This window comes from Geospiza fortis, unplaced genomic scaffold, assembly GCF_000277835.1.
Source record: "Geospiza fortis unplaced genomic scaffold, GeoFor_1.0 scaffold319, whole genome shotgun sequence".
NCBI lineage: Eukaryota > Metazoa > Chordata > Aves > Passeriformes > Thraupidae > Geospiza > Geospiza fortis.
The window spans coordinates 512,823-527,280 of record NW_005054576.1 but is presented as its reverse complement, the minus strand read 5'-3'; the positions used below and the strand labels follow the sequence as shown (position 1 = coordinate 527,280).

The window sequence follows — 14,458 nt, the reverse complement described above, 5'->3', positions numbered from 1 at the left end:
AATCCATAAATTCTGCAAGACTTACGGAGGCATTTAGAGATGAGAACTCAGTGATAAACAGGTTAAAATAAAATTGTTTGGGTGGGAAGGGATCTCAAAGCTCATCCAGTTCCAACCTCAACACCTTCCCCTACCCCAGGTTGCTCCAACCTTGGACATTTCCAGGGATGAGGAACCACGACCTCCCTGGGAATTCTGTGCCGGTGCCTCAGCACATCCATGGCTGAGCAAGGACGGAAAGGAGATGGAAAGCTCCCTGCCACGAGATTAGGATCTGATGAAATGACTTTTTGCTCACAGAGCTTCCAAATAACATCGACTCCAGCAGTTAAAAGTTAGGAAATCAGCAGCAACAAAGGCCAGACAGCTCTGGGGTAAAAATCCATAAATTCTAGATATTTATAATATCCACAAGTCTTGCAATAAAATGCAAGACTTCTGAAGGCATTTAGGGACTAACACTCAGTGATAAACAGGTTTTAATGGTAAATATAAAATGGTTTGGGTGGGAAGGGACCTCAAAGCTCATCCTGTTCCAACCTCAACACCTTCCAGGTTGCTCCAACCTGGCCTTGGACATTTCCAGGGATGAGGAACCACGACCTGCCTGGGAATTCTGTGCCGGTGCCTCAGCACATCCAAAGCTTGGAAACAAAGAAAATCTGCCTGGTTTTTTCCAGAATTATTAGGAGCCAGGCTGCAAATCTCTGCGAACAAAAGGGAATTTGGGCAGATTTTGTGCTGTAAACGATCTGGCACTAAAACAACAGCCACTTATCTCCTGCCTGGCCTGCTGGATGTCCGCAGGGATTTGACAGACAAGCTCGGATGGATCCAGCCAATTTCCAGTGCTGCTGCTGCCTCCTGCTATCCCCTCCGTGAAAAGTGCATTTATATGGCCCTACATGGCAGATAACTCCCGTCTGTATTTGGATGTATTGATTAGTAGTATTCACATTTTAGTAATATGATAAATATAGTCTTGTAATTAAAAGGCAACTTTTGTATTAAAATAAGAACTATGTTAGTGGGATTTTTTTAAGAAAGGAATGCACCAGATAGCAGCCCCAGGACACCTAAGTCTTTCAGAGATAAAGAATTTTTTGTTCTCTTATCAGAAGAAATGAACTTCTTCCCGCCTTCGAGGCGCTGTTAGGATTAGAAGGAAGAAGTTGGGGATGACCAGACAGAATCCTGTGTTTGAATGGAATTTATGCATCATGTATGAGGTGCATGAATATGCAACAGGCTGTTGTTTTAAGGGTTAATCCTCTGTTAATGTGTGTCCCTTTTCCCAGAAAAGGTACCCGGACATCCGTAACTCTTTGCCTCTACTGTCTCATATTGACCTAATTCAAATTGTCCAAATTATTACGACTCTAATTGTATTCCTATTTTTACAACCATTTGATGACGATGAAACTTTTAACATTTTACAACCCAGCGATTGGCGTTTTTCACACCTCCTCCCTGCCAGGAGCCAGGCACGGCGGCCGGGGGACGGGGCCGCTGAGTGCCCACACCCCAAACCTGCTGCGGGGATCAGAGCTGCGCCCCACACCGCAAACCTGCTGCGGGGATCAGAGCTGCGCCCCACACCGCAAACCTGCTGCGGGGATCAGAGCTGCGCCCCACACCGCAAACCTGCTGCGGGGATCAGAGCTGCGCCCCACACCGCAAACCTGCTGCGGGGATCAGAGCTGCGCCCCACACCGCAAACCTGCTGCGGGGATCAGAGCTGCGCCCCACACCGCAAACCTGCTGCGGGGATCAGAGCTGCGCCCCACACCGCAAACCTGCTGCGGGGATCAGAGCTGCGCCCCACACCGCAAACCTGCTGCGGGGATCAGAGCTGCGCCCCACACCGCAAACCTGCTGCGGGGATCAGAGCTGCGCCCCACACCGCAAACCTGCTGCGGGGATCAGAGCTGCGCCCCACACCGCAAACCTGCTGCGGGGATCAGAGCTGCGCCCCACACCGCAAACCTGCTGCGGGGATCAGAGCTGCGCCCCACACCGCAAACCTGCTGCGGGGATCAGAGCTGCGCCCCACACCGCAAACCTGCTGCGGGGATCAGAGCTGCGCCCCACACCGCAAACCTGCTGCGGGGATCAGAGCTGCGCCCCACACCGCAAACCTGCTGCGGGGATCAGAGCTGCGCCCCACACCGCAAACCTGCTGCGGGGATCAGAGCTGCGCCCCACACCGCAAACCTGCTGCGGGGATCAGAGCTGCGCCCCACACCGCAAACCTGCTGCGGGGATCAGAGCTGCGCCCCACACCGCAAACCTGCTGCGGGGATCAGAGCTGCGCCCCACACCGCAAACCTGCTGCGGGGATCAGAGCTGCGCCCCACACCGCAAACCTGCTGCGGGGATCAGAGCTGCGCCCCACACCGCAAACCTGCTGCGGGGATCAGAGCTGCGCCCCACACCGCAAACCTGCTGCGGGGATCAGAGCTGAGCGCCCACATCCCAAACCTGCTGCTGGGATCAGAGCTGCGCCCGGCAATCCGGAGCTTCGGGAGCCTCCCTGTCACTGCTCCCACTCATCAGGGCAGGGTGAGGCTGGCAGCTGAGTGCCAAACACAATGTTTGATTTCCCACTCCCCCCAAGGGCAGAGATGGAGCTCCTTAAATCCAGAATTCCATGGATTTGGGTGAGCTGCGGCAGATGAAGGGCGAGGAGCATCACCTGGAGCAGAGGGTCAAGGGAGATAAAAGCAGAAAAAAGGAGAACAGTGAGCACTCCATGGCCCCAGCATGAATCACTGCACAGTGACTCAAAGCCTGCCTCGGGGTTTTTTTGGCGTTTTTTTTTGTTGGAATCACAATTAGCAACTCGGGAAGCTCAATTAAGGGACATTAGTGGAACGAGCTCCGGAATTGCAGGGCGGTTTCGTGGCTGCCTGCAGGAGGCTCGAGGTGGAAAGGGTTTGCTCCGACCTCTGGCCAGGAGGATTTCTCACTCCGGGCTCGGGGGAATCCGGGCACAGGCTCAACGTGCTCATCTGTCACCCCAAGGATTCCACACCGTCCTAAAAGCTGAGCAAAAAGGCTGAATTTTGGTTAAAATGCAGCACCAGACTGCCCTGCAGGAAGCTGTCTCCCAGAAAAAGTCCAAAAATCTTATTTAGAACAGACTTCAGCGTTGTAAAGCACTATTTTTTAAAAGCAGGTTTGTTCCTTGATATTAAAAATCAAATTCAGGCGTTGCTGAACCTTCAGAATCCCAAAATTCCAGGCTGGTTTGGGTGGGAAGGGCCCCAAATATCTGAAATTAAGGTGGGAATCTGAGCATGGCTGAGGTTGGAGAGTTCTCTGGCTGAAATATCTGAAATTCATGTGGAAATCTGAGAATGGCTGGGGTTGGAGAGTTCTCTGGCTGAAATATCTGAAATTAAGGTGGGAATCTGAGAATGGCTGAGGTTGGAGAGTTCTCTGGCTGAAATATCTGAAATTAAGGTGGGAATCTGAGAATGGCTGGGTTTGGAGAGGTCTCTGGCTGAAATATCTGAAATTCACGTGGAAATCTGAGAATGGTTGAGGTTGGAGAGTTCTCTGGCTGAAATATCTGAAATTAAGGTGGGAATCTGAGAATGGTTGGGTTTGAGAGGTCTCTGGAGCCCACCCAGCCTTGAGCAGGCGGCACAGGATCACATCCAGGTGGGATTTGAGGATCTCCAGACTCCACAACCTCTCTGCTCTGTCATCCTCCAAGCTTTTCCTTTTCTACAAAATGATCTTTCCACAAAGCCCATCCCCTGATAATCGCATTTTCCTGTGATCTGGCCTCTTCAGGAGACATTTCCAGCTGGGATTTAAAAAGGAATCTGGAGCTCCACATCCCAAAGCAAGCACTGCAGGAACTGCCAGGGTTTGTTGTTCTCCCTCAATGGATTACGAGCTCCTAAACTCTGATTATTTACAACCTCTGTGTTTTCTTTTTCAGCAGAGCTCAGATTTGTCCTGTTCCCCCCCCAAAAAAAAATCAATTTGGCTTTTGGGATGGCTGGAGGAAAACTTCCCTCCCCACCAGGATAATTGTGGATAAGTGCTGCCTGCTCCCCAGCTCCAGGGAGGACACAGATAATGCTGGAACACAAAAGAATTCCTGGCATAGAAAATCGATGGAAATCCAAGGAAAAGGCGGAGTCAGGAGGAAAAAAAGGCAGCAATTCCTCCTCGAGGGTTCTGGGATTCCATGTGGAAAATGAGGTTTTTGAGATGGCCCAGTTTTGGGTCTGTCATGGGGATACTTGTGTCCAATTTGCACCTGGATGTTGTGTCAGGAAAATCAGGTACAGGAGAGACTTGAACTGCCACATGCAGCCTTATCAAATATCAGGGAACCCGCCGCGCTCTTGAAGGAAAAAATTAAAAATTATGAATTATTTCTGTGTCTCTAAAGATACTGAAATCACAGAAATCATGAAAATCATGGGATGGTTTGGGTGGGAAGGGACGGTTCCAAGCACCTGCAGGAACCTTCCATGAGCTCAGGCTGCTCCAGCCTGGCCCTGGGCACTGCCAGGGATTTCTGGGAGTTCTATTCAGCCAGGAATCGCTTCCCAAATCCCATCTAAACCTCGCTTTTCCCAGCAGGGAAAGGCACTGAAACCACAGAAATCATGAAAATCATGGGATGGTTTGGGTGGAGGAAATCATGGAACGGTTTGGGTGGGAAGGGACCTTCAAGATGATCCAATTCCCAGCACCTGCAGGCACCTTCCATGAGCTCAGGCTGCTCCAGCCTGGCCCTGGGCACTGCCAGGGATCTCTGGGAATGCCATTCAGCCAGGAATCGCTTCCCAAATCCCTCGCTTTTCCCAGTGGGGAAAGGCACAGAAACCACAGAAATCATGAAAATCATGGGATGGTTTGGGAAGGGACCTTCAAGATGATCCAATTCCAACCACTTGCAGGCACCTTCCATGAGCTCAGGCTGCTCCAGCCTGGCCCTGGGCACTGCCAGGGATCTCTGGGACCAGGGATCTCTGGGAATTCTCTTCAGCCAGGAATCGCTTCCCAAATCCCATCTAAACCTCGCTTTTCCCAGCAGGGAAAGGCACTGAAACCACAGAAATCATGAAAATCATGGGATGGTTTGGGTGGGGAAAATCATGGGATGGTTTGAGTGGGAAGGGACCATTCCCAGCACCTGCAGGAACCTTCCATGAGCTCAGGCTGCTCCAGCCTGCCCCTGGACACTGCCAGGGATCTCTGGGAATGCCATTCAGCCAGGAATCGCTTCCCAAATCCCTCGCTTTTCCCAGTGGGAAAAGGCACAGAAACCACAGAAATCATGAAAATCATGGGATGGTTTGGGTAGGGACCTTCAAGATGATCCAATTCCCAGCACCTGCAGGCACCTTCCATGAGCTCAGGCTGCTCCAGCCTGGCCCTGGGCACTGCCAGGGATCTCTGGGAATGCCATTCAGCCAGGAATCGCTTCCCAAATCCCATCTAAACCTCGCTTTTCCCGGAGTGCAGCCATTCCCTGTCCCCCCACGCCTCGTCCCCAGCCCTGTCCAGCTCTCCCGGAGCCCTTGAGGCTCTGAGCTCTCCCTGGGTCCCTTTTTCCCCCCGTGAGCCCCCGGGTGGCCCGGGAGCTGCTGCTGCTCTCCCAGGAGGTGCAGGGCTGCGCTTCCCCAGGCCCCGCTCCCTCATCAGGAGTCAGCTGCTGCCGCCGCTGCCGCGGTGACTCAGGCGAGCCCAGCGCCGCTCATGACTCACGGGTCAGGTGAGAGGAGCAGCGATTCTCGTTTGCATGAGCGTTGCTGCACCTTCCTCCTGCTCCCATCGTCCTCGGCAAAGAGCAAAAAGGAGCCGCAATCAACCCCACACTCGGGGCCGTGATGGGAGCAGCTCCCGGGAGAAAGATGAGTTGCTCCAAGGGGAGGAAAAAATCCATCCAGCAGCGAGGTTTTTTTTTTTGGCGATTGTGAAATCCTGAATGATTTCAGTAATTGCAAACCTGCTGCTAAGGAAGGGGAGCTTATCGGCGAGCCCACAGCCCGGCTTGACAGGCACCCAGAAATCCTGAAGTGGTGCTCTCAGTGAGAAAAATTAAAACTTCTCGGAACTCTCAGAAACAAAGATCCCCCCCGGCTCTGCAATTCTTTACCCGCTCCTCAGCCAAGCCATTTCTCAAGCACAGCCAAGCACCTCGAGCAAAGGTTTCTGTCTGAATTTCTGTTTATTACCCCAAAAGGGAGGTGCTGCAGAAATATTAAAACCCAGGGAATTCATTTCCTTCCTCCCCTCTGGAAGTTTCCCTGTTTATCTTTGCAAAAACCAAACTTCTGCTCGATGAGTTCACCCATTTATCTGTAAGAAAACCAGAATTTCAGGAGATTCAGGCGACATCCAAGCTGGTTTGAGGGATAATTTCTTTCTCCTGTCCCAGTGAGGGAGAGGATGCACCTCTAAGGCAAGCTGTGGTCGTGCTGCTGTGCTGGGATCACATCCCTGTTATCAGATTAGCTGGCACCAGGAGCCTCAGAGGGCTGGTGGAGATGAAGCAGCACAAGAAGAAAATGGAAAATGACGTTGGCAGAGTGATGATCCCTCAGGTCGGTGTGTCAGCGTGACAGCAGAGCACGGGGTTGGGACAAAAATCACCAATTGCTGGGTGAAAAGGGGGAAAATTGGGGTTTGCAGCAAGATGGGAGAGTGGAAGATGTCCCTGTGTGTGGCAGCGATGAGTTAAGGTCCCTTCCAACCCAAACCATGCCAGGATTCTGGGATTCTGAAGGTCCTTTCCCACATGAAAGAACCTCTGAACAAAATCTAAACTTAAAGATTTGCCCAAGAAATAAATCCTCCAGAATCCCATTCAGATCCCACAGCTCACAACAGGGAAACACCCTCAGAACTCCCCAGCCATGAGAGTGGTGCCAAAAATCCCCACAGCAGCCCCTGCACAGGGAGATTTTCCAATTCTGACCATCCCACAAATCCCCCCAGCAGTCGTGTGGCCACTGCCAGCATCTCCCTTCAGTTTATCTGCAATTTAAGGGTTTTTTCCCCTGAAGGAGCTGAATCCTGGCCACACAAAGAAATCAATTCAACCTTGGCTGTTCAGCTCAAGGGTCACTGCCCATCCCAAGCAGCGCTGCAGTGACCCAGGGCACCAGCCCAGCTCCAGAAGCACAAAAAGCAAAAGCTCTGATTCATCTCCAGCCCCGTTCTCTCCACCTCTCCAAATGCAACTGGAGCAACTCCCACAGAACTCCATTTACCAGGCACTCAGAGTGAGTTTTATGTTAAAAATATAAACCTTGACTTATCTGCTGAGGAGCCCCCACGCTGCCAGGGCAGGATTTTTGTCACCCTGCTCTGGCTCCACGGAGTCACTTTGCCTTTAAAATTGCTGTGGCAGAAATAATTCCCTTATTATCTGCCCAGCAAAGGCCAGGCAGCTTGAAAAATTATTTTAGGCCCAATAAAATCAGCTAAGACACCTGCAGCAGGGAAAAATAAAAAAATAAAAAAATAAAAAATGGGCTTCCCACAGCATGAATCACAGCAATAATGTGAATGGACAACCTCCTCCATCCCTGAGGAGCTGTGTCCTTCAGAAACTCTTTGCCCGACTTGTTTTTTATTTTATCTCGATAAAAACCCACTTGGAAAGAGCAGCAGGGTGCTTTTTGTTTGGTCTTTGAGCGAGGAGAAGTGGGAGGGGGAAAAAAAAAAAATAAATAAAGCAAATAAAAGGAGCTGAAGTGTTTGGTGCCCTCCAGAGGAAAAAGCGAACGAAGTCGCAGCTTCGAGATACAAAGGATTGGTTTTAAAATCATTTCTGCTGGAAATTACGCTTCTAAAATCACTTCTGATGGAGGTGACAGCTCTAAAATAATTTCTCTTGGAGGTGACAGCCCTAAAATCACTTTTCTTGAGCTGGATAATGTCACAAATAAAAACCCACAACAGCACAGCCAAGGGACGCTCGGTTATTTAACAACTCCAAAACAATCAAATCTCGATTTTTCTTTTTTTTTTTTTTTTGGCATTGAAAATTGAGGATTTCTCGCTCCTGAATGCTCAGGCTGTGAGAATTTGAGAAGGAGCCAGGCCAGGAGGTGTTTTGGGGCTGCGAGGGGCCGGAGCTCTGACGCTCTCTGAGTCATTCCTGACGTCCCAGGCAGGAGCAGCTCCCCCTCCCCAGCTGCAGGCAAAATTAACAAAAAAATCAACAAGAAATCAAAAATAAATCCAGACCAAATCAAGAATCAATCAAGAATCAATCCCTGGCAGGCGTCACAGCCCCGGATCAGGGCAGTGCAGCGTGACAGAGCTGCCTGGGGTGGCAAAACAATCAGGGAAATTTGGATTTTCCTGCGCTCCCGGGGAGCTGCTCTGCAGAGCTGGAAATATTCAGGGCTCAAAAATCACATCTTTAAAACAAAAAAGGATTTTCCTCATTGTTTTTAAAGAATAAGCAATTTAAACTGGGAGCAATTGCTCACCTGACAGCCTCTGCTATGTTATTGGAATATTCAGTGCCCAAAAACCACCTATTAAAAAAAAATAAGGATTTTCCTCATTGTTTTTAAAGAATAAACAATTTAAACTGGGAATAATTGTTCACCTGACAGCCTCTGCCACGTTATTGGAATATTCAGTGCCCAAAACCCAGATATTTTCAAAAAAACCTCCAAAAAATCGGATTTTCCTCGTTGTTTTTAAAGAATAAATAACTTAAACTGGGAATAACTCCACACCTGACAGCCTCTGCCACGTTATTGGAATATTCAGTGCCCAAAACCCAGATATTTTCAAAAAAACCTCCAAAAAATCGGATTTTCCTCGTTGTTTTTAAAGAATAAATAACTTAAACTGGGAATAACTCCACACCTGACAGCCTCTGCCACGTTATTGGAATATTCAGTGCCCAAAACCCAGATATTTTCAAAAAAACCTCCAAAAAATCGGATTTTCCTCGTTGTTTTTAAAGAATAAATAACTTAAACTGGGAATAACTCCACACCTGACAGCCTCTGCCACGTTATTGGAATATTCAGTGCCCAAAACCCAGATATTTTCAAAAAAACCTCCAAAAAATCGGATTTTCCTCGTTGTTTTTAAAGAATAAATAACTTAAACTGGGAATAACTCCACACCTGACAGCCTCTGCCACGTTATTGGAATATTCAGTGCCCAAAACCCAGATATTTTCAAAAAAACCTCCAAAAAATCGGATTTTCCTCGTTGTTTTTAAAGAATAAATAACTTAAACTGGGAATAACTCCACACCTGACAGCCTCTGCCACGTTATTGGAATATTCAGTGCCCAAAACCCAGATATTTTCAAAAAAACCTCCAAAAAATCGGATTTTCCTCGTTGTTTTTAAAGAATAAATAACTTAAACTGGGAATAACTCCACACCTGACAGCCTCTGCCACGTTATTGGAATATTCAGTGCCCAAAACCCAGATATTTTCAAAAAAACCTCCAAAAAATCGGATTTTCCTCGTTGTTTTTAAAGAATAAATAACTTAAACTGGGAATAACTCCACACCTGACAGCCTCTGCCACGTTATTGGAATATTCAGTGCCCAAAACCCAGATATTTTCAAAAAAACCTCCAAAAAATCGGATTTTCCTCGTTGTTTTTAAAGAATAAATAACTTAAACTGGGAATAACTCCACACCTGACAGCCTCTGCCACGTTATTGGAATATTCAGTGCCCAAAACCCAGATATTTTCAAAAAAACCTCCAAAAAATCGGATTTTCCTCGTTGTTTTTAAAGAATAAATAACTTAAACTGGGAATAACTCCACACCTGACAGCCTCTGCCACGTTATTGGAATATTCAGTGCCCAAAACCCAGATATTTTCAAAAAAACCTCCAAAAAATCGGATTTTCCTCGTTGTTTTTAAAGAATAAATAACTTAAACTGGGAATAACTCCACACCTGACAGCCTCTGCCACGTTATTGGAATATTCAGTGCCCAAAACCCAGATATTTTCAAAAAAACCTCCAAAAAATCGGATTTTCCTCGTTGTTTTTAAAGAATAAATAACTTAAACTGGGAATAACTCCACACCTGACAGCCTCTGCCACGTTATTGGAATATTCAGTGCCCAAAACCCAGATATTTTCAAAAAAACCTCCAAAAAATCGGATTTTCCTCGTTGTTTTTAAAGAATAAATAACTTAAACTGGGAATAACTCCACACCTGACAGCCTCTGCCACGTTATTGGAATATTCAGTGCCCAAAACCCAGATATTTTCAAAAAAACCTCCAAAAAATCGGATTTTCCTCGTTGTTTTTAAAGAATAAATAACTTAAATTGGGATAACTCCTCACCTGACAGCCTCTGGCACGCTGCTGGACGTGTGGCCCGTCAGGGCGTCGTGCAGGTTCCTGATGAAATAATCTCTGTAATCCTCAGGCAAGGCCATGAACGTTCCGCCCATGACGATGAATTCCACTTTGTCCACGCTGTGGCCCAGCTGCTTCAGCTGAAAAATTCAAAATATCACAGGAAAAACCATCAGTTAGGGATTTATCCAAAGGATTTCTCTGTAATTCTTGATTTTCTTAAGCTGCGTTTGGGTTTTTTGGTTGTTTTATGAGGGAAAATTATGGTTTTGTAAAGGTTTTTTAAAATCACTTTTCTTTGTAAAAAAACCCTCAAAAGTTGTTTTTTTTATTGTAAGAACTTAGTGCAGGTATTGAAGAGGTTTTTCCTGAAAAATCAGAATTATTTGAGTGGCAGGTTCCACTTTAAATGACCTAAATTGGGCAAAAAATTCTTTGAATTTCCTTTAATCCTTAAAATTTCCTTTAATCCTCAAAATCCTGAGGGAGAAAATACTGAATTCATGGAGAATTTCCCAATGGATTTAGAGATACAGAAAAAACCTGATCAAAACAGAACAGGACTGAGAAACTTTTCACACCCAACTCTCCAAAAAAAAACCCCCAAATAAAAATCATTTTGGAATAATTATTAAAAATCAGGTTTTGCACAGCACAGACCTTAGGAAAGGTTCAAAATTCACCATTTCTTTCATGGAAATGAGAGTTGGACAGCTGAAAATGTATCAATTTAACTCTAGAAATTGAATTTTTTAATTTTAAATTTTAAAATCTTTAAATTTTTTTTGATTTTGGAATTTTGGAATTTTGAATTTTTGAATTTTGAATTTTTTGAATTTTTAAATTTTTTGATTTTGAATTTTTGAATGTTTGAATTTTTGAATGTTTGAATTTTTGAATTTCTGAATTTTTGAATTTTTGATTTTTTAATTCATTTTTTCATTTTTAATTTCTGCAGCCCGCCAGTTCAAGCAATGGAAATAATTCTGATTTTTTTTTGCATCCCAAATTTCAGGGGAATTGTACCTGCTCCACTCTGTGCCTGGTCTGCAGGAAGGGATCGTAGCGAGCCCGGATGGCCCTCATGGATGTTGGCTGAAAAAACACCCAAAAATCCATTTTAGAAACTTTTATTCCCAAAAAGAACACTTTAAAAAACCCCAAAATGCTGAAAACTTCAAATCCTCATTGACCCAAAACCACCAAACCCACAAATCAGAATTCTGTAAAATTTTAAATACGAATTTGGCTCCTTAAATCCTTTAAAAAATCCAACATTTTTACCCTGAGATTGCAACATCACCACAATTATTCCATTTTTAGTGTTTGCATTCCAATGAAATTCCAACATTTTGGAATATTCCAAATTATCCCAATATTTTTAGCGTTCTCCAAGCTAAAAAAACTTCCACAGTGAGTCACAAAAATGTTACCAAAATGTTTTTAAAATTACTCTTAGACTCAGTCTGGGCTTCACATCTTCCTAAATTCAACTTATTCCTTCAATTAAAATTAAAAATGAAATCATTTTTTTAATCAGCAGCTGATGGAAGCTTATTAATAATATTTTAAGGAGATTTTCAAGCTCCTTTTGTACCCTGGATTCTCTTGACAATTCCCATTTTTTCATTTTATCACAGATAAAAGGGAATTCATTTAATTTCAGAGGTATTTAAAAATGAGGTTTTTTAATCAAGATTTCTGGTTTTTTACTGCTGTAGGAACCTCTCCATAGCTCTGTGTTTGAAGGCTTTTCTTACACAATTTTTAAAATTTGAATTTCAAATTCTTGTCATTGGAATAATTACAAATAACACAATGAAATCATGGGAATTAATTATTGCAATTATTGCAACTGAGCTGCTTTGGAAGCTGAAGTTTATCAAAGTTTATTTTGGGTTTTTTGGGGTTGATTTTTGTGTTTTATTTGTTGTTTTATTCCTGCAACAGGAGAGAGCGGCAGCAATAAAACCCAGCCTAAGGCAAAGCCAGGCTTAAGGAAATGCTGGAAAAAACCCAAAAAAATAATGAAAAATAAAGAAATAAAAAAATAAATTAAAAAACCAAAAAAATAATGAAAAATAAAGAAATAAAAAAAATAAATAAAACAAAAAAATAATGAAAAATAAAGAAAATAAATAAATAAAACAAAAAAAAGAAAAATTAAGAAATTAAAAAATAAATAAATAAAACAAAAAAAAAGGAAAAATAAATAAATAAAAAAATAAATAAATAAAACAAAAAATAATGAAAAATAAAGAAATTAATTAAATAAATAAATAAAACAAAAAGTATAATGAAAAATAAAGAAATTAAATAAATAAAGAAATAAAACAAAAAAAAGAAAAATAAAGAAAATAAATAAATAAATGAAAAATACAAACAAAAAAAGAAAAATAAAGAAAATAAATAAATAAATGAAAAATACAAACAAAAAAAGAAAAATAAAGAAATAAAATAAATAAATAAAACAAAAAAATAATGAAAAATAAAGAAATTAATTAAATAAATAAAACAAAAAATAATGAAAAATAAAGAAATAAAAAAATAAATAAATAAAACAAAAAATATAATGAAAAATAAAGAAATAAAAAAAATAAAGAAAACAAAAAATAGAGAAAACTGAAGAAATCAGAACCTCATATCCTGTGTAGGACTGGGTGGAATATTCAAAATCAGAGTCAGGGCCCCCTGGGCAGTACCTGAAGGAGAAAAAAACAGAAAAACCCAGGAATTAAACTCAAAATTCCAATAATTGCTGTGACATGTAGATGAAAATTTAATGATTTTGAATGAATTTGAATGAGAATGAGACCTGAAACAAGCCAGTGAGACTTTCTGGAAGCAAAATCCATGAAAATATTCCTGGCATGTTCCATTATGTTTTAGGGAGCAGCCAGAAAAGTTTTGGGGCAACATTTACACACAAATTAATTGATTTAAAAAGAATAATTTCATAATTTGAGTGTTTTCTAGAATTCTCTCAAGAGCATCACTTTAATAAACTGATAATTGATTGATTGATTTGGGGATAATTGAGATTTTATTCCCTGATCATTGATTGATTTTTAGGATAATTGAGATTTTATTCCCTGATCATTGATTTTGGGATAATTGAGATTTTATTCCCTGATCATTGATTGATTTTGGGATAATTGAGATTTTATTCCCTGATAATTGATTTTTGGCATAATTGAGATTTTATTCCCTGATAATTGATTTATTTTGGGATAATTGAGATTTTATTCCCTGATCATTGATTTATTTTTGGGATAATTGAGATTTTATTCCCTGATCATTGATTGATTGATTTTGGGATAATTGAGATTTTATTCCCTGATCATTGATTGATTTCCTCACTGCCAGCTCACCCCATCATCCGCCATCATTATCAAATTAATTATCAATTAATTATTAAATCTCCACGCCCACATTCATTTGCTGGCAATTTGTGCAGTCCAAGCTGGTTTAGACACAGAATTACCTGGAAATTTTCATGGATTCACGGCAGGGAATGTTTGGAAATAAATGAAAATATGAGAAAAGCATCACCAAAATCAGATTTCAAGGGAATGGAGTCGAAATGAGGAAGAAAATTCAAAATAAGCCAAGTTCTTGATCTTAAAATTTGAATAAAACTGAGCTGATTCCAGGAGGTTTTGGCAGCTGGAGGCCAAAAAAATTTAATAATAAATTGATAGAAATTAATGAAGAAAATAATAATAAATTAAGAATCACAAGGGTGGGAATAACATATTAAAATTAAGAGTAAATCAAGATAAATTAATGAAGAAAATAATAATAAATTAATAATCACAAGGATGGGTTTGGGTCATGAAAGGAGGAAAAGGTGAAAAGAAATCAGATTTTGGTGTGGTGTGGCTGCTCCTGCAGGGCTGGGGTTATCCAGGAGTGCTGGGAAAAGGAACTTTGGGGTGATGGGATCCCAGAAATGATGGAAAAGGAACTTTGGGGTGGTGGGATCCCAGAAATGATGGGAAAAGGAACTTTGGCTGATGGGATCTCAGAAATGATGGGAAAAGGAACTTTGGGTGATGGGATCTCAGAAATGATGGAAAAGGAACTTTGGGGTGATGGGATCCCAGAAATGATGGGAAA

General features: G+C 42.8%; 1 protein-coding gene across 2 annotated transcripts in view; it reads right to left on the bottom strand.

The window, feature by feature from the left end:
* ELP3 (elongator acetyltransferase complex subunit 3) overlaps positions 1–14,458 on the bottom strand; it is a 104,352-nt gene that overhangs the window by 84,455 nt on the left and 5,439 nt on the right. For both annotated transcript variants that reach the window (XM_031064266.1, XM_031064267.1), the window contains exons 2-4: positions 12,978–13,041; positions 11,366–11,434; positions 10,325–10,479 (exon numbers count right to left, since the gene is read on the bottom strand). In XM_031064266.1, the coding sequence (XP_030920126.1) occupies positions 10,325–10,479; positions 11,366–11,434; positions 12,978–13,041 (288 nt within the window). The remainder of the gene's footprint in view (positions 1–10,324; positions 10,480–11,365; positions 11,435–12,977; positions 13,042–14,458) is intronic.